We start from the raw sequence: 19535 nt of genomic DNA on the forward strand, positions 1-19535 counted from the left end.
GCCCCGCACCGTTGCCGCGCCGCACCTGCGCTCTCCGGCCCGCCTCGTAGCGGGAAGGTTCTCGACCCGAAACGTCGCCCATTCCTCGCCTCCAGTGATGCTGCCTGACTGACCCGCTGAGTTACTCCAACATCTTGTGTCATTCTTTGGTCAAGAGGAAGGGGCAGGAGTCGCCATCCACCACCTCCTCCCTCATCTCCTCCATTTTCCCACCCCTGCTCCCCTCCAAATCCCCTTCCATCCCCATCCCATCTCCCCCCTCCCCATCTCCCCCCTCCCCATCCCATCTCCCCCCCATCTACCCCCCCTCCCCATCTCCCCCCTCCCCATCCCATCTCCCCCCTCCCCATCTCCCCCCTCCCCATCCCATCTCCCCCCTCCCCATCTCCCCCCTCCCCATCTCCCCCCTCCCCATCTCTCCCCCTCCCCATCTCCCCCCTCCCCATCTCCCCCCTCCCCATCTACCCCTCCTCCCCATCTCCCCCCTCCCCATCTCCCCCCTCCCCATCTCTCACCCTCCCCATCTACCATCTCCCCCCTCCCCATCTACCATCTCCCCCCTCCCCATCTACCATCTCCCCCCTCCCCATCTCCCCCCTCCCCATCTCCCCCCTCCCCATCTCCCCCCTCCCCATCTCACCCTCCCCATCTCACCCTCCCCATCTCACCCTCCCCATCTAACATCTCCCCCCTCCCCATCCCATCTCCCCCCTCCCCATCTCCCCCCTCCCCATCTCCCCCCTCCCCATCCCATCTCCCCCCTCTCCATCTCACCCTCCCCATCTCTCCCATCTCCATCTCACCCTTCCCATCTCACCCTCCCCATCTCCCCCCTCCCCATCTCCCCCCTCCCCATCTACCCCTCCTCCCCATCTCTCCTCTCCATCTCACCCTCCCCATCTACCTCCTCCCCATCTCCCCCTCCCCATCTACCCCTCCTCCCCATCTCTCCCCTCTTCCCCATCTCTCCCCTCTCCATCTCACCCTCCCCATCTCTCCCCTCCCCATCTCACCCTCCCCATCTCACCCTCCCCATCTCCCCCCTCCCCATCTCTCCTCTCCCCTCGCCATCTACCCCCCTCCCCATCTACCCCCTCCCCATCTACCCCCCCATCTACCCCCCCATCTACCCCCCCTCTCCATCTCCTCCCTCCCCATCTCCCCCCTCCCCATCTCCCCCTCCCCATCTCCCCCTCCCCATCTCCCCCCCTCCACATCTCCCCATCTCCCCCCACACATCTCTCCTCACACTTCACTCTCTCCATCTTCCCATCTCTTCCATCCCGACCCATCTCCCCCCCTCCCCTCACACATCTCTCCCCACACTTCTCCACCCTCACCATCTCTCCTCCCCAATTCTTCCATCTCCCCTTCCATTCACCCATCTCACCCCACACCTCCATTCTCACCATCTCTCCCCCTTCCATCTCTCCTCTCCCCATCTTTTCCTTGCATCTCCCCTCTTCCCATATCTCCCCTTCCCTTCACCCCTCCCTCCCCATACCATTTCTCCCCCTTTCATCTCTCCCCTCTCCACTCCCCATCTCCCTCTCCTCTCTGCACCCTTCCATCTCTCCCCCTCCACATCTCTCCCCCCTCCACATCTCCCCCCTCCACATCTCTCCCCATCCTTCCATCTCTCCCCTCCCCACATTTCCTTCCATCTCTCCCCTCCCCACATTTCCTTCCATCTCTCCCCTCTCCAAATCTCTCCCCGGTAATCTGGATGATTACAAAATAATCTGAGGGGAAGAAATAACTAAAATATGGGAAAAGATAGAGGTGTACTAAATTCTAGTGTTCTGTGTTCACAGAGGTCTTATAGAGGTGTAGAAAATCATGGGACAATAGATTGGGTAAATGCATAGAGTAAGGGGATCGTAAACCAGAGGAGATAGGTTTAAGGGGGGGGGGGGGGGGGGCGGGGAAGAGTTTATAAGAATCTGAGGGGTAACTTTGTTACACAAAGGGTGGGTGTATGGAACGGGCTGCCAGAGGAGGTTGCTGAGACAGGTACTATCGCAACGTTTAAGAGACATTTGGACAGGCACATGGATCGGACGGGTTTAGAGCGTTATGGGCCAAACATGGGAAGGTGGGACTAGTCATAGAGTGATACAGTGTGGAAACACTGGCCCTTCTGCCCAACTTGCCCACACCAGCCAACATGTCCCAGCTACACTAGTCCCACCTGCCTGCGCTTGGTCCATATCCCTCCAAACTTGTCCTATCCATGTACCAGAAGGAAGGACACCAATCTCAGTGGGTAAACCCTTTAGGATAGAGAAAATAGGTGCTGGAGGAGGCCATTTCATTGTGATCATGGCTGATCATCCACAATCTATACTTCCCAAAAGTAACTGGGCTTTTCCTTCCATAAATGCAGCTTCAGATTGTGGCTTTCTGTTGACATACATAACACTAGCCTTTATGTCAATACTTGCAAGAAGTTATTCCACCTCAGCTAATCGGGCACGTTTTCACCGAGATTTGTGAATCTGTGGAATTTTCTGCCACAGAAGGCAGCGGAGGCCAATTCACTGGATGTTTTCAACACAGAGTTAGATTTAGCTCTTAGGGCAAAGGGAATCAAGGGATATGGGGAAAAAGCAGGAAAGGGTTACTATTTTTGGATGATCAGCCACGATCATGTTGAATGGCGGTGCTGGATTGAAGGGCCGAATGGCCTACTCCACCTATTTTCTATGTTTCTATGAGGTGCTGTTCATCTATTTCCCTACAAGGGCCAGGTTTTGTTATCTGTTGCCAAATTTACTATTATTTCCATTTATGAGAAGAAGATTTGGATTAGGTATAAGCAGAAACTTTCATTTGGGGGGGCGTAGATACGGCACTCATGAACAGGTCAACACATGTTGCTTGAAGTTAGGACATTTCTTCAAAAGATGTATGTGCATGTGTATATATATATATATATATATACATATATGTGTACTTGTGAGTAAGTGTATATATACACCAAACTTTTTTTTCCTTGATTATTATATTGTTTACAGTGTACTATATTTACATATTCTGTTGTGCTGCAGTGAGTAAGAATTTCATTGTTCTATCTGGGACATATGACAATAAAACACTTGACTCTTACCCAACTCAGCAAATATCTTAATGTATTAAATTATATAATATATTAGTTCAATTATTGGAATAAAGCAGCCGAGTTTTAACAACAAGTACTAAATTCAGATTCAATCAACCTTATTCAGTTAATTACCTGAAACGTCACCTATCCATGTTCTCCAGAGTTGCTACCCTGATCTGCTGAGTTACTCCAGCACTTTTGTGTCCTTTTGTGTACACCACCATCTGCAGTGATACTGTGTGAAACAGGCCCTTCGGCCCAACTTGCCCACATCGGCCAAAATGTCCCAGCTACCCTAGTCCCACTTGCCTGCGCTTGGTCCATATCCCTTCAAACCTGTCCTATCCATGTACCTGTCTAACTGTTTCTTAAACGTCAGGATAGTCCCAGCCTCAACTACCTGATCTTCTACACACCCACCACCCTTTGTGTGAAAAAGTTACCCCTCGGATTCCTATGAAATCCTTTCCCCGTCAGCTGAACCTATGTCCTCTGGTCCTCGATTTCCCTACTCTGGGCAAGAGACTCTGTCACAGTAAGCAGACACAAAATGCTGGAGTAACTCAGCGGGTCGGGCAGCATCTCAGGAGAGAAGCAATGGGTGACATTTCGGGTCGAGACCCTTCTTCAAACTGATGCAGGGAGGGAGCGGGGCAAAGATGGGATGTAGAAGGAGACAGGAAGGCAGTGGGAGAACGGAAGGGGGAGGGGAAAGAGGGACAGAAGAACTATCTGAAGTTGGAGGTCAATGTTCATACCGCTGGGGTGTAAACTGCCCCAGCGAAATATGAGATGCTGTTCCTCCAAATTGCGCTGGGCCTCACTATGACAATGGAGGAGGCCCACGACAGAAAGGTCAGACTGGGAGTGGGAGGGGGAATTGAAGTGCTGAGCCACCGGGAGATCGGGTTGGTTAAGGCGGACTGAGGGAAGGTGTTGAGCGAAAACGATCGTCAAGCATGCTTTTGGTCTACTCCTGGACCTATTTTCTATGTTTCTAATAGAGCTGCTGCTTTGGGCTTCAGGGGAGGCGTGAGCAGGGAAGACCGTGAACTAAATTGGGAAGAGCTACAAGAAAATGTCAGCTTTGCAACAGGAGACGGAGCGCAAGGACTGGACGCGGCCCACAGCGGTGCAGCGGCGGTGGAGGACTCCTACAACTTCTCTTGGCCTGGCCCACCCTGCAACGTCCCCAGGACAACGGGCCTTAATGGCCAGCTGCACCTAAAGCAACTAGGACTCTCAAAATGGCATCAAAACCTCATGTTTATGGTCTCGGTGGACCTTTTCTATACACTTTGCACTTAATCCAGGATTGCAACTCTTCAACTTGATTAGTAAACGCGTCAAAGGACACGAGGGGAAGAGCAGGAGAATCGGTTTGAGAGGGAAAAATAGATCAGCCATGATCGAATAGCGAAGCAGACTCGATGGGCCGAATGGCCTAAGATGCTTCTATGATTTATGAACCTTGACAGGAAGACTGGAAATCTCTAGTCCTTCTACAATTTTCATAAGTCATAAGAGCAGCATTAGGCCATTTGGCCAATCTAGTCTACTCAACCATTCAATCATGGATGATCTCTCTTTCCCTCTCAACCCCATTCTCCTGCCATCTCCCCATAACCCGTGACATCTGTACGCATCAAGAATCGGTCCATCTATTGCCTTAAACATATCCATTGGCTTGGCCTCCACAGCCATCTGTGGCAAACAATTCCCCAGATTCAACACCCTCTGGCTGAAGAAATTCCTCCTCATCTCATTTCTAAAGGTACGTCCTTTTACTCTGAGTCTGTCCCCTCCATTCCTTGACATCATCATTATTATTATTATTTTATTATTAATCCTGATCTTAACGCTTGAGACTTAGTTGTAATTTGCACGTGTAAGGATTAAAAATTGCAGTGAATGTTTGCCCTCACTTGTCTGTAAATTGAACATCACTGGTTTTGGATTTGACCCAAGGTTTTTCAGTTTCACCACCAATTTGTACAGGGGAAAGGTAAGACTTGATTGTTTCAGTTTCTAGTTTCAGTTTCATTTCCACTTTCAGGGAATGAACTATCCGCCCATTCCAGAATCAGCCCATTCAGTAGACTATAAAAACACCGCACGCGACCTCTAGTCCACACAATTCCTGGAAGGACGACGGAATCCTGAACGGCAGCATGAGGTAAGGGATATCTTCACTTTACACAGTGATATCGGAGATCAGGACCTTCTCAGGCACTGATTCCGACATTAGTTGAATGAGTATAGAAGCTTCGTTTTTAGTCTTTCGAGATACAGCACGAAGACTGCTCACCGAGTCCGCACTGCCCTGCGATCCCCGCACATTAACACCATCCTACACACACTAGGGACAAATGACAATTATACCAAACCAATTAACCTACAAACCTGTTCGTCATTGGAGTGTGGGGGGAGGAAACCGAAGATCTCGGAGGAAACCCACGCAGGTCTCGGCGAGAATGTACAGACAAGCATCGGTAGCCAGGATCTAACCAGGGTCTCTGGTGCTGTAAGGCAATAGCTCTATTGCTGCACCACCGCACCACCCGTTAGGAGTTGAGTGGTCATGTTGCAATGAGATAAGACATTGGTTCAGCCACATTTAGAGTATCGTGTTCAATTTGGGGCACCATGTCATAAGAAAGATGTTGTCAAGCTGGAAAGGGTGCAGAGAAGATCTATGAGGATGTTGCCAGGACTCGAGGGTCTGAGCTGTAGGGAGAGGGTGAGCAGGCTGGGACTTTATCCCTTGGAGTGCAGGAGGATGAGGGGTGATTTTAGAGAGGTGTATGAAATCATGAGAGGAATATATAGGATTAATAGGATCTTTTGCCCAGAGTAGGTGAATCAAGAACCAGAGGGCATAGGTTTAAGGTGAGGGGGGAATTTAATAGGGACCTGAGGGACAACTTTTTTTACAGAAAGGCTGGTGGGTGCATGGGCGAGTGGCCGGAGGAGGTAGATGAAGCAGGTACTATCGTGACGTTTAAAAATCACGTGGACAGGTTTAGAGGGTTTACTAGACCAAGAGGACCCGTTGGGCTCAAACCACTCCCGTATTCGTGCAGCACCCTCTCCTCCCCCCCTCCCCTCGCCCCCTCCCCTCACTCACCCCCCCTTCCTTCCCCCCCTCCCCCTTAGGGTTGCCACTCCTGCATTGGTGCAGAACCCTCTCCCCCCAGTCTCCCCTCCTCCCTTTCCCCCCATTCCCTCTCCCCCCCATAGGATTGCCTCTCCTGCATTGGTGCAGCAACCTCTCCCCTCCACCCCCACCCCCACCCTTTCCCCCCGCTCCTCTCCCCCACACCCTCCCCCCGCTCCTCTCCCCCCCTCCCTTACCCCCGCTCCTCTCCCCCCTCCCTCCCCACTAGGGTTGCCTCTCCTGCATTGGTGCAGCACCCACTCCGCCCCTTTCCCTCTCCTCCTCCCTCCCCTCTCCCTCCCCCCTAATGTTGCCTCTGCATTGGTGCAGCACCCTCTCCTCCCCCACCCCCTCCCCCCTTTACCGTTTTGCCCTGGCGGCCATCTTATGTAAGTATAGGCGCGGATCCAGTGGCTATCTTACGTAAGTATCGGATCAACTGGCCCTGACTGCGCATGCGCAGTTTTTCTTAAACTTAACAATGTGAATATCTTGAAAAATATAACACCGATTTCAATGAAATTTCTTCCATTAGCACCAAACGGGACGACGGTGAGTAAGGTGGGCCTACAATTGTTGTGCTATTGTGTACCGTTTTGGCTGTAGTTCAAGAACAAACAAACAAATGTTTTGGTATGTAGATAGATATGGAAAAGACAGGAGAATGGCACTGAGGGGGAAAGGTAGATCAGACATGAGTGAATGGCGGAGTAGATTTGATGGGCCAAATTGCCTAATTCTGCACTATGATTTATGAACATACGATTAATTCTAGATTAGTTTAGTTTAGAGATACAGCGGGGAAACAGGCCCTTCAGCCCACCAAGTCCACGGCGACCAGTGATCACGCCGTACACTCGCACTGTCCTAAACAACCCAGGGACAATTTACAATTTTTACCGATGCGAAATCAAACTACAAACCTGTATGTCTTTGGAGAGTGGGAGGGGAAACCGGAGCACCCAGGGAAAAATCACGGGGAGAACGTACAGACTCCGTACAGACAAGCACCAAATTTCCTGAAGGATGATCTAAGTGACGGACGAACGTAAACTGAACCGTAATGACAAGGTGGGGTAGTGATCACGGGTGCATATGTGTTAATCTCTGGTTAAAGCACATCGGGAGCTCTGGTGTGAGTTCTGGTCACCGTGCCTCAGACAGGACGTGGGTCAGAGGGTGCGGTCACAGTAAACAGGAAAGTGTGATGAAAGATTATGTAACTGGACTGATATGGGTTGAGTGCAGGAGTTGAAGGAAGACCCTCCTCACCTCTCCCCTGACTCTCCTGTCTGAAGAAGGGTCTCGCCCCGAAACATAGAAAATAGGTGCAGGGGTAGGCCATTCGGCCCTTCGAGCCAGCACCACCATTCAATATGATCACAGCTGATCATCCAAAATCATTACCCCGTTCCTGCTTTTTCCCCATATCCCTTGATTCCGTTAGCCCTAAGAGCTAAATCTAACTCTCTCTTGAAAACATCCACTGAATTGGCCTCCGCTGCCTTCTGTGGCAGAGAATTCCACAGATTCACAACTCTCTGCGTGGAAACGTTTTTCCTCATCTCAGTCCTAAATGGCCTACCCCTTATTCTTCAACTGTGACCCCTGGTTCTGGACTCCCCCAATATGGGGAACATTTTTCCTGCGTCTAGCCTGTCCAATCCTTTAAGAATTTTATGTTTCTATAAGATCCCCTCTTATCCTTCTATATTCCAGCCAATACATGCCCAGTTGACTCATTCTTTCATCATATGTCAGTCCTGCCATCCCGAGAATTAACCTGGTGAACCTACGCTGCACTCCCTCAATAGCAAGAATGTCCTTCCTCAAATCAGGAGACCAAAATTGCACACAACACTCCATGTGGGGCCTCCATTTGCTTTCTTCACTGCCTGCTGTGCCTGATGTACAAGGACACCCAGGTCTCGTTGCACCTGACTTCTCCTAATCTGACATTCAGATAATAGACACAAAATGCTGGAGTAACTCAGCTGGACAGGCAGCATCTCTTGAGAGAAGGAATAGGTGACGTTTTGGGTCGAGACCCTTCTTAGTCAATAGTCAATTTATTTGTCACATACACATAAATGTGCAGTGAAATGAAAAATTACCCGCAGTTCAACAATAAGACCAATAAAAATAAGCAATAAAAATATGCAATAACACATACAATCATAAACCAACACCAAACAAAAGAAACATCCATCACAGTGAGTCTCCTCCAGTCACCTCCTCACTGTGACGAATTGTTAACTGCCACTGTTAGCACTTGTTAACAGCCAGTAGTTAACAGGTAGTAGTTATACAATGTGTCATCAATACATCAATCCACATTCCTCTGTAAATGTAATTGTGTTTTGACCATGTATTAATGACACCGCGTTCCTTTGAATAAAATTTAAGGGAGAATTTCTTAAACTCACTGTCAGGGCTACCGGACCGCGAGCATGGGCTCAGATAAAGTCACGTTATTTTATTATTCCAAGTTATTTTATTTCCCGCTCTGCTTCTGTGCCTCTCTGCCGCTGTGCCTCAGTTGTTTCAGTTAAATTAGAATGGATGGGGAGAAAATTAAATAAGTAGTACCAATAGTTTTTTCCAGCCTAAATCGTGAATGGTGAATATTTTATTGTAGGTGGTTTTATTTAGCAAAACAATAGTGCAAGCGGAAATATTTTATTATATATCACTATCAAATTTTATTATATATCGCTATCAAATCACTATCAAATATCTATAAATTTCAGATTTGTGTACCCCTGTGAAAATGAGCATACTGAGGTACTTTAAAAGACAGCGTCTTCAGATAGATGAAGAAATAAATGATAATGAAAACACTCAGCCAGAAAAGAAGGCAAAATTACTTGAAACTGTTGCAGCTGTTTCGCCTGATGCTGCATGTGAAGACATTTCAAAAGATATTGAAAAATGTGATCTTCCAGACTGTTGAACACAAGAAATGTACTTAAACAAAAAGAAAGAATATCCCTGGCTAATTATTAAAAACAGAAAACTAGGATGTTTCCCTAATGCAACTGTTTGGCACTGTGCCAGTCACAGGCTTGAACTCCATGTAGGTGATGCTATAAATGAAGTTGCAGGTTTGAATCATTTTCAGATATTTTGTGATAAATTGTATTCCTTATATCATAGGTCTCCTAAGAATCAGGATGAGTTAACTGCATGTGCTGAGGCTCTTCACTGTCAACTGTTGAAAATTGGTCGTGTTTTCAGTGTAAGATGGGTTGCTTCGTCTTACCGAACTGTAAAGGCAACGTGACAGTCTTATAAAGCTAACTGGGAGCATTTTGGAAAAGCACACTGTGATGCTTCAAGATCTAGTGCAGAGAGAGCAAAGTACGAGGGGCTGAAAAAAGTATTAGAGTCATCAGCTTTTGTAAATAATTTGGACTTGTTGATGGACAGTTTGCTAGAGTTGTCTGAACTGTCACTTGAACTGCAGAACCGAAATTGTACACTTAGTAAAGCACATGAGGAAATTAAACGAACTATCAAGGTTGTTGAATGTCAAATAGAGAAGCCAGGAAAATTTTATACTCAAGTGGAGAAAGCAACAAGCCAGATGATATTTAATGGAATAGATTTGAGAGCTGATAAAGTACCTACTATACATAGACAACAGTTTTTGAGGAGTTTGGTCAATAATATGAAATCCAGGCTGCTTGAATCTACAACAGCGTCCAATGATAAATGTAAAAAGTTAATTAACAAGTCGAAATATTTAGATATTAATAATATTCCAGAATACTCACTTTTTACCTTTGGGGATAATGATGTAGAAGAAATGGCAGAACAATTTGGCTTAAATGGTCGGCATTGTGTCAGAGCCTTCAGAAAATTCAAGGAATCTAAAGGGAAGATAGTTTCTGCAGATTTTAAGCAGCTGGTAACGGCTGTAAATACAATTCCGGTATCAACAACAGAATGTGAAAGAAGCTTCAGTGGCATGAATTTCCGCATGTCACCACAACGTGCAAGACTTCAAACTGATCATCTCTCAACTCTTCTATTTATTAAGTTGGTGGGACCTCCTCTGTCAAAATTCAACCCCGAAGAATATGTGAGGACATGGCTTCTTAGTGGCAGGCGTGCTGTAGAAACGGCATGCAAAAAGAAAGAGGATGTGACAGAAAAGAAATGGAGATTATATACCATTATGGAACATTTTGTGATGTAAACAGAGAGAGAGAGAGAGAGCTGCCAGAAAGCAGCTATGACATATAATACACAAACAATATTATAAATACACAATATACAAGTTATGAATTCTTGACCGCTCATAAACAAACCCCCCCCCCCTTTTCTTCCCAACCTCAGCCTCACGGACCTTAGAGTACCCCTAGTTCCTAAAACCTATTTCCATCACTGGTTGGTGGCCATCTTGAACAGTGGCCATCTTGGTCAGGCCCAGGGGCAAACTGACAGGGAGGTCTCCCTTCCTCCCACCACTGAACCAACGACGGAACCTCCGTCATCCGTACCGGGCAACCTAAGGTCAGCAGCATGGGGCTGAAATGCAGCTAAAACTTGAGGAGCAGCCCCTTCAAGCTGATTTTGCTCTGTGCTATTCAGTCAGCGGAATGACTATACATGATTACAATCAAGCTGTCCACAGGATAAAGGGAGTAACGTTTAGTGCCAGGTAAAGTCTGATAAATGATAGACTGATGAGGTAGCTGGGAGTCATTACCGCTCCCTAGATGGTGATAGGATGGTTCACTTGCTTGTTAACAGCTTGGAAGAAACTCCATGAATTTGGAGGTGTGCGTTTTCACACTTCTGTAGCTCGTGCCTGATGGGTGAGGGGAGAAGAGGCAGTGGCCAGAGTGCAACTCGTCCTTGATTATGCCTGACCCACTGAGTTATCCAGCTTTTTGTGTCTAGTCCCTCTGATTGCCTTGTGGTCTCTTGCAGCGACGCACTGAAGGAGTCCTTGTTGGTGAAGCTCGGCCAGCTTCAGTGCCACTTCACGTGGGGCCCACAGATCGTCGACGTCGACCTGGACGACATGAAGCAGAAGTTGCAGGATTCGATTATCACCGGCGGGAATCGCCAAGGCGTGCCGCACAACCAGCTGGCTTACATCAACTACCTGCAGGGCAACCACGAAGAAGCCCTCCGTGACTTAAAGGAGGCGGAGAGGCGTCTGAGGGAGATCCATGGGGATGGACTTGAGAGGAGGAGCATCGTCACCCATGGCAACCGGGCCTGGTTGCATTACCACATGGGGCAACTCAGCGAGGCCCAGTCCTACCTCGACAAGCTGGAGGTGACGTGTGGCCCCCTCACCCAGGGCCCGCACGTCACAGCAATGCTGCCCGAGGTGTGGGGGGAGAAGGGGTGGTCTTTGCTGAGCTCCCTCTCTCAGTGCTGTGAGGAGGCGAAGGAATGTTTCACCAGGGCTCTGGAGGAAGATCCCGACAACGTGGAGTGGGCCATGGGCTACGCCACCGCTCTGTACCGTCTGGAATCGATTTCCGGGATCCCCAAAATCCCGGAAGAGAGTCAGTCGGTGAGACAGCTGAGACGGGTGCTGGAGCTGGATCCGGGTGAATCTGTGGCCAGGGTGATGCTGGCCCTCAGGCTCCAAGAGTTCCAGCAAAAGGCGAAAGCGAATGAACTGGTTGAAGAAGCGTTGCGGACAACCCCAGATTCTCCATTTATGCTCCGCTATGCAGCAAAGTTTTACAGAATAGAGCATGATGTTGATAAAGCGATAGGGCTGTTGAAGAAAGCCTTAGAATTCACACCGCACTCTGTCTTTTTGCACCATCAAATAGGTATCTGTTACAGGGAAAAGCTATTACCTCTGCTTAAATATCCAGGCTTTGGAGACCCTGACGTGAAGGCTGAGTTGATCCGTCATTGCAAGCTCCATTTTGAAACGGCATTTCAACTGAGGCCTTCGTTTATATTTGCACAGCTGGATTTTGCCGGTATCTGCTCAATGAATGGTGAACTAGACAGGGCAGCAGAGATGTACCACAACCTCCAGAGATTAGAGAATGTTACTCCAGATAAAAAGCAGACAATAGAGTTACAGGTTGGATTATATGAACTGCATCACACCAAATCTGAATCCAACGCCATCCACCATTTTATGGAAGGCCTTAAAATCCAGCGCCACACAAAATATTGGAAAAGTTGTTACACTAACTTGGAGAGGATTGCAAAAAGGCAAATTAACAGGAACCCGCACAACAGCAGAGCGCTCGGTATCCTGGGGTTTCTGCACCAGCAAGCCGGGGAGAATTCTAAAGCTGTTGAATAATTTGAAAAGGCCTTGCTGATTGATCCTGGCAACGAAGAATATCGCAGCGCTCTTTGTGAATTGCGCCCTTCTACTTAGGCTGGAGATACCAGGACCAGCAGGTAAGGGCGAGAAAGGTCCTTCCACAACCATTCCTCACTGGAACATAGAACATAACACAGTACCGCGCAGGAACAGGCCCTTCGGCCCACGGTGTCTGTGCAGAACACGATGCCAAGACCAAATCCTATCTGCCTCCATTTGCTGCATGTTCATCGGCCCATCCAAAAGTCTCTCAAATGCCACAATCGTTCCTCAACCTCCACCCATGGCAGCAAGTTCCGGGCACCCACCGCCCTCTGTGCAAAAAAACATGCCCCACATCTCCTGCAGCTAATACCCCCTGGTCCAGGCACCTCCTCTGCACCCTTTCCAAAGCCTCTGCATCCTTTCTGCAATGGGGTGACCTGAACTGCATGTGATACTCCAAATTAACTCCAAATAACCAAAGTCCTATAAAGCTGCATCATGACTCCCTGACTCTTATACTCAATGCTTGGACCATGAAGGCAAGCATTGTACACGGTGACAGACACAAACAGCTGGAATGACTCAGCGGGTCAGGCAGCATCGCTGGAGAAAAGGAATAGATGCTCTGACTGATCTATAGTGATCCCATCCCCCAACAAACCTTCACATTCACCCAGAGGTGGATTAGAGCTGCGTTGTGGAGGACGTGACGCCATTTCACGTGCGTCTGACGCGATGGTCAGAATAAAGGCACCAGCAGTGATTTCCCAGCCCGTTACCCAATGGACACAAAATTCACCTGGACGTTAATTGTTTGTCCACTAAATTTTGAGGTAAAAGGATTAGGATTCAGTTTATTATTGTCACGTGTACCAAGGTACACTGAAACGCTTTGCTTTGCTTGCTATCCAAACAGATCAGAAAATATTATACGTAAGTACAGCCGTTAAACTCAAGCACAATAGATAGAGCAAAGGGGAGAACAGTTCAGTTTAGTTCATGGTCACATGTACCGAGGTACTGTGAAATGCTTTTGTCGCGTGCTAACCAGTCAGCGGAAAGACAATACATGATTACAATCGAGCTGCCCACAGTGTAAGAAATGCTGCTGCAGGAGTCGAGATTGTAATATGTGATTGTAGATCTGTTTCTGTGACTAGCATGCAAATAATCGACTGGGTTGGACGCCATCTTTCTACACAAAGTGTAAAGTACAGAGTGCAGAACTATAAAAGAGGGGGTGAGAACTAATTGTTGTACAGGAAGCACCACAGATGAGGTGCCATTTGATTTAGTTTGCTGGATACAATGCCTGCATTTAAGAGTTCCAACATATGCAATTTAAAAAAAATTGTTTAATGCTTTATGATCATCGGGGCACCTTTTCTGATCAATATTTTTAGTTTAGTTTAGAGATACAGTGCAGAAACTGGTCCTTCGGCCCACCAAGTCTGAGCTGACCAGCAGTCCCCGCACACTAACGGTATCTACACACACTGGGGACTATGTACAATTATACCAAGACAATTGACCTACAAACCTGTACGTCTTTGGGGTGCGGGAGGAGACCAGAGCACCCGGAGAAAACTTGAGTGGTTGCGTGGAGAACATACAAACTCTGTACAGCCGGGATCTAACCCGGGTCTCTGGCACTGTAAGGCAGCAACTCTACTGCTGCACCACTTTTTTTGATCAATATTGTTTAACATGCTGTAATATCAGAGCTGGAGCATTAAAATAATAAATAAAGCACTAATAAAATGCAACGATTTTGGTGCATCATTCCGCGTCAATGCTGAAGACTAAGTCGTTTTCTTGGTCCACACTACGGTGAACAGTATCAAAAACGTTCAATTCTAAAGTCTAAAACCTGCACACCAGCCTTTAACGCCGATAATAATGTTTGCCCCACTTCAATGGTTCTTTATTGTCACGTGTACCGAGGTACAGTGAAATTCTATTTCTGCATGCACTTCAGCAAAGTATTACTATATATAAGCCCATTCCTGGATTAAGTAAAAAGTGTACAGAAATAGTCCACTGAGACCACATACAAGAGTCACCAAGCTTTGGCTCCATTTTCAAAGTCCAAGTTGCTTTCAGTGCAGCAGAGATTGGGAGGGAGAAACAGGGAGATTGGTGGGAGTCTGTGTGGCACAGGAGAGGGGGGAAGGGTGAAAAAAGTGGTGGAGGTTACGGCGGCGGTTCATAGAGTTGCCTAAAGTTGGACAAGTCATTATCCGTACCAGTGGTAAGTTTCGTTTGGTTCGGTTTAGAGATACAGCACAGAAATAAGCCCTTCGGCCCACCGAGTCCACGCGGAGAAGCGATCTCAGCGCTCCAACACTATCCTGCACACACTAGGGACAATTTACATTTTTACTGAAGCCAATTAACCTACAAACCTGTACGTCTTTGGAGTGTGGGGGGAAACTGGAGGAAACCCACGGGGAGAATGTACAAACTCCGCACAGGCAGCACCCGTGGTCAGGATCAAACCCGGGTCTTGCGCTGTGAGGCAGCAACTCTACCGCTGCGCCACTGTGCCGCCCCACATGATTAAATGGCGTAGTAGACTTGATGGGCCAAATGGCCTAATTCTGCTCCTAGAACTCATGTAGATGGTCGCCGAGTCTTCGCTTGGTCTCGCCAATATACAGGAGCCTACATTGGGAACTCCTGATGCAGTAGGTTTCCCACACTGCAGACGTACAAGTTTGTAGGTTAATTGGCTTCTGTAAAGTTGTAAATGGTCCCCTAGTGTGTTTTGGACAGTGCCGGTGTACGGGGATCGCTGGTTGTCGTAGACTCGATGGGCCGAAGGGCCTGTTTCCGCACTGCATCTCTATAGTCTAAAGTCATGGGCAACAGCGGTCAGGTGAGCAGCTTGAGGAAGAGAGAGGGTAGAGAAGATTATTTAGGGTGAATAATGGAGCCATGAAATCTCTCCTTGGCAGGTAAAATTAGTTCGAAGCCAATGATGTTCCATAAGGGTACTAGGAGTTGGAGGGTGACCGGGGAAGTCATCTCTGGTTGGAAGCAGGGGGTGAGGATGGGGCCTTATGTTTAGAGGCGGAGTGTGGAAACAGGCCCATCAGCCCACGGAGACCACCGATCACCCCGTACACTCGTTCTATGTCATCCCACTTTCACATCCTACACACTTGGGGAAATTTACAGAAGCCAATGAACCTGCAAAACCCTCTCGTTGTTGGAATGTGCGATTGAACGGGGAGCCCGGAGGAAACCCACGCAGGTCACGGGGAGAATGTGCAAACTCCACGCTGACAGCACCCATAGTCAGGGTCGAACCCGGGTCTCTGAAGCTGCAAGGCATCAGCTCTACCCGCTGCGCCACCGTGCCACCCTAGAATACCTCCCGTTAACCTCGTGATCGTGGAGAAGGCTGTCAAAGTAAACAGCAGGATAGAGGCCAGCTCCAGATATGGTCAGAGGAATGGCAGACGGAGGATAATCTGAGCAAGTGTGAGATGCTGCACTTTGGGGAGGTCGAATGTAAAGGGGGGAAAATAATAGCGGCATTTAATGGCAAGACCCTGAACAGCATTGACAGACAGAGGGATCTTGTGATCCAAGCCCACAACTCCCTGAAGGTGGCGACACAAGTAGATAGAGTGGGAAACAAGGTATCTGGTATGCTTGCCTTCGTTGGTCTGGGCATTGAGTATGACTCAGGAAGTCACAATGCAGCTTAATAGGATTTTGGTTTGGCCGCATTTGGAGTATTGCATGCAGTTCTGATCGCCCCGTTACAAAGGAGGATCTGGAGACTTTGCAAAAGGATGCAGTTGAGGTTTACCTGGATGATGCCTGGATTAGGGGTTATTAGCTACAGGCAATGGAAGGACAAGGATTGTGTGGATTAAGGTGGATCATTTTCCAATGTTTTATAGATTCTGGATCAGTTCCTGTGGATTGGAGGGTAGCTAATGTTATCCCACTTTTTAAGAAAGGAGGGAGGGAGAATAGCATAGAATGCCTTTATTGTCATTGTACGAACAGTACAACAAAATTAAAAGTGCTACATCTGAAACAGTACGACAGTGCAAATCTTTCAAAAACAATCGCACAAACATAGGAACCAATACAATAGGCACCAATATCAATAAATACCAAAAAAGCTAATAAATAATAAATGATTTTGCACCTAAGATGCTGTATATTAAAAAAGTGCAAAGAAAGTGAAAGTTACATCAAGTCAAGCATTTCCATTCACAGTTCTTATGGCCCAGGGAAAGAAATTGTTTTTAAGTCGATTTGTTCTGGTCCTTAGGCTTCTGTAGCGCCACCTAGAGGGCACAAGAGCAAACAGTTTAGCAGGGAAAGCAGGGAATTATAGACCAGTTATCCTGACATCGGTGGTGGGGAAGATGTTGGAGTCAATTATTAAAGATTTAATAGTGGTGCATTTGGATAGCAGTAAAAGGATCAGTCTGAGGCAGCATGGATTTACGAAGGGAAATCTTGCTTGACTAATCTTATGGAATCTTTTGAGGATGTAACAAGTAAAATGGACAAGGGCGAGCCAGTGGATGCAGTGTATCTGGACTTTCAGAAAGCCTTTGATAAGGTCCCACACAGGAGATTAGTGGACAAAATTAGAGCACATGGTATTGGGGTAGGGTGTTGACATGGATAGAAATTGGTTGGCAGACAGGAAACAAAGAGTAGGAATAAACGAGTCCTTTTCAGAATGGCAGGCAGTGGCGAGTGGAGTGCCGCAAGGCTCGGTGCTGGGACTGCAGCTATTTACAATATATATTAATGATTTAGATGAAGGAATTAAAAGTAACATTAGCAAATTTGCAGAAGACACAAAGCTGGGTGGCAGTGTGAACTGTGAAGAGGATGCTATGAGGATGCAGGTGGACTTGGACAGGTTGAATGAGTGGGCAGATGCATGGCAGATGCAGTATATTATGGATAACTGAGGTTATCGACTTTGGTGGCAAGAACAAGGCAGATTATTATCTGAATGGCGTCAGATTAGGAAAAGGGGAAGTGCAACGAGACCTGGGTGTCCTTGTACATCAGTCACTGAAAGTAAGCATGCAGGTAAGGCAGGCAGTGAAGAAAGCTAATGGCATGTTGGCCTTCATAACGAGAGGATTTCAGTAGAGGAGCAAAGAAGTCCTTCTGTAGTTGGTGAGACCACACCTGGAGGTACTAATTAGTGGGAGGTGCTAATGTGGAAACTATTAAATCAGCGGAACAATTGATTTGGGAACGGGAAGCAAGTAAATAGTGGAAAAAGAGGATTAAAGGATGGAAAGAGGAGGAGCAGTAGCGCCATCAGGGGTCGAGGGAGCGAAGCTGGAGGGAAAACGCAAGTAGTAGAGGGATATTAGTATGTGATGTCGGGAATACCAAAGCCATGGGATATTTTGCAAGCAGAATGCAAAGCTTATGATCATAGAGTGGACCGAGCCATGACCACCTGAGCTCGAGGTGCATTTAAAACTGGTACCAAAGGGATATATCTCGCACAACAACAACAAAAGTCAGAATCCGAACCACTGGAGTCCATAGCGGATTTATTAGGTAATCAGGAGTCCGAGGGTGACGAGGAACCCTGGACGCGTCCGAAGGCAGAGCCACCGGTTGTGGTGGTGCCAGTCCCTGTCCTAACCCCCCCCCCCCCCCCCGCCAGTATATCCGGGACCAAGTGTGTCGGAACTCTGCCAGCTTCAGGGGGCCGCCCCCGAGGCTGAGAGACACCAGTGGAGCCAGGATGGGTGTTCCCCTCGCGAATCTGATTCGTTTTTGGATCACCGCATCTGGCAAAGTTTTTGTCCCTAACGCGCTTTTACCTGTTTTGTTGCATTATGTGCACTTTCTTACCCATGCTGGTAAGAAGGGAATATTGGATGTAATAAATGCTGCATGGTATCACCCCAAAATGAATAAAGGGGTGACAAAAATTACTGCTGAATATGCGATCCTTACAAAGAAAAACCCTGGTCGTACTGTACCGACAGAGCAACGAACTACGCCGCTATCCCGGCGACCGTTTGAATGTTTACAGATTGATTTTATTGAATTGCTACGTGTACATAGTTATAAGTATTGTTTAGTTATTATTGACATGTTCAGCCAATGGATTGAAGCCGTGCCAACAACCAATAATACGGCCACCACCACGGCGGCGGTTCTATTAAGGGAGATAGTGCCGAGGTTTGGACTACTGTGTACATTGAGCTCGGACAATGGACCCCATTTTACAGCCAAAATTAATGAGAAAATGTGCAAACAGTTAAATATCCGACAGCAGTTCCACTGCGTACACCATCTGCAAGCCGCAGATATAGTGGAACGTGCAAATGGCACACTAAAAAAATAAATTGGATCCAGGTATTACCTATGGCTCTGTTTTCAATGCGAGTAACTCCGCATGCTGCCACAGGGTTGACTCCAGCAAAAGTACTGTATGGAAAACCACTTCGGACCCCCTGGGCCGCAGCAGCAGGTGGAACCATCAACTTCCATGAATTGCCCGCATTGGACCAACGATTAATTGATTATATGGTTACTAACGCAGTCTTTATCAGCCTTGCATTCTCAGGTCCGAGATGCCCAGAAACCAGGAGATGATTTAGCACCGCATGATTTACAGCCGGGAGACTATGCTTGGATTCGCAACTGGAGTCGTGAGAAACTAGGCAATAGGTAGAAAGGACCAGTCCTGGTGTTACGAACTACCTCAACAGCTGTGAAGGTGGAAGGAAATCCTCGCTGGATGCACTGCTCTGACTACAAGAAAGAGTTGTCCCGGAAGGAAACCACGGGCCAACATGCGGCTAAGATGGGGATTGTGGATTATATTGACCCTCGGTAGTCAGATAGAAGGACGAACCTCGGGTCTCCGGCGAACCAATCAATTTCTCTCTTTATGTCAGGCATACGATTCCCAGGTGGGGCGGTCTGCCTGTTGGGTGTGCGCCCAGGTTCCA

At 47.7% G+C, this 19535-nt stretch overlaps 1 protein-coding gene across 6 annotated transcripts in view; it reads left to right on the forward strand.

Moving 5' to 3' along the window:
• The first annotated feature begins 4 nt into the window (after window positions 1-4).
• LOC144601175 (interferon-induced protein with tetratricopeptide repeats 5-like) overlaps window positions 5-19535 on the forward strand; it is a 53007-nt gene continuing 33476 nt past the window's right edge. For 3 of the 6 annotated variants that reach the window (XM_078413132.1, XM_078413131.1, XM_078413133.1), the window contains exons 1-2: window positions 1961-4877; window positions 5160-5279. In XM_078413132.1, the coding sequence (XP_078269258.1) occupies window positions 5275-5279 (5 nt within the window). In that variant the 5' untranslated portion in view covers window positions 1961-4877; window positions 5160-5274. Of the gene's footprint in view, window positions 121-1960; window positions 4878-5159; window positions 5280-9416; window positions 9499-11198; window positions 14321-19535 lie in introns of those variants that run through there. The other 3 variants (XM_078413136.1, XM_078413134.1, XM_078413135.1) reach the window with 3 other exon arrangements.

The sequence above is a fragment of the Rhinoraja longicauda genome, chromosome 16 (assembly GCF_053455715.1).
Source record: "Rhinoraja longicauda isolate Sanriku21f chromosome 16, sRhiLon1.1, whole genome shotgun sequence".
NCBI lineage: Eukaryota > Metazoa > Chordata > Chondrichthyes > Rajiformes > Arhynchobatidae > Rhinoraja > Rhinoraja longicauda.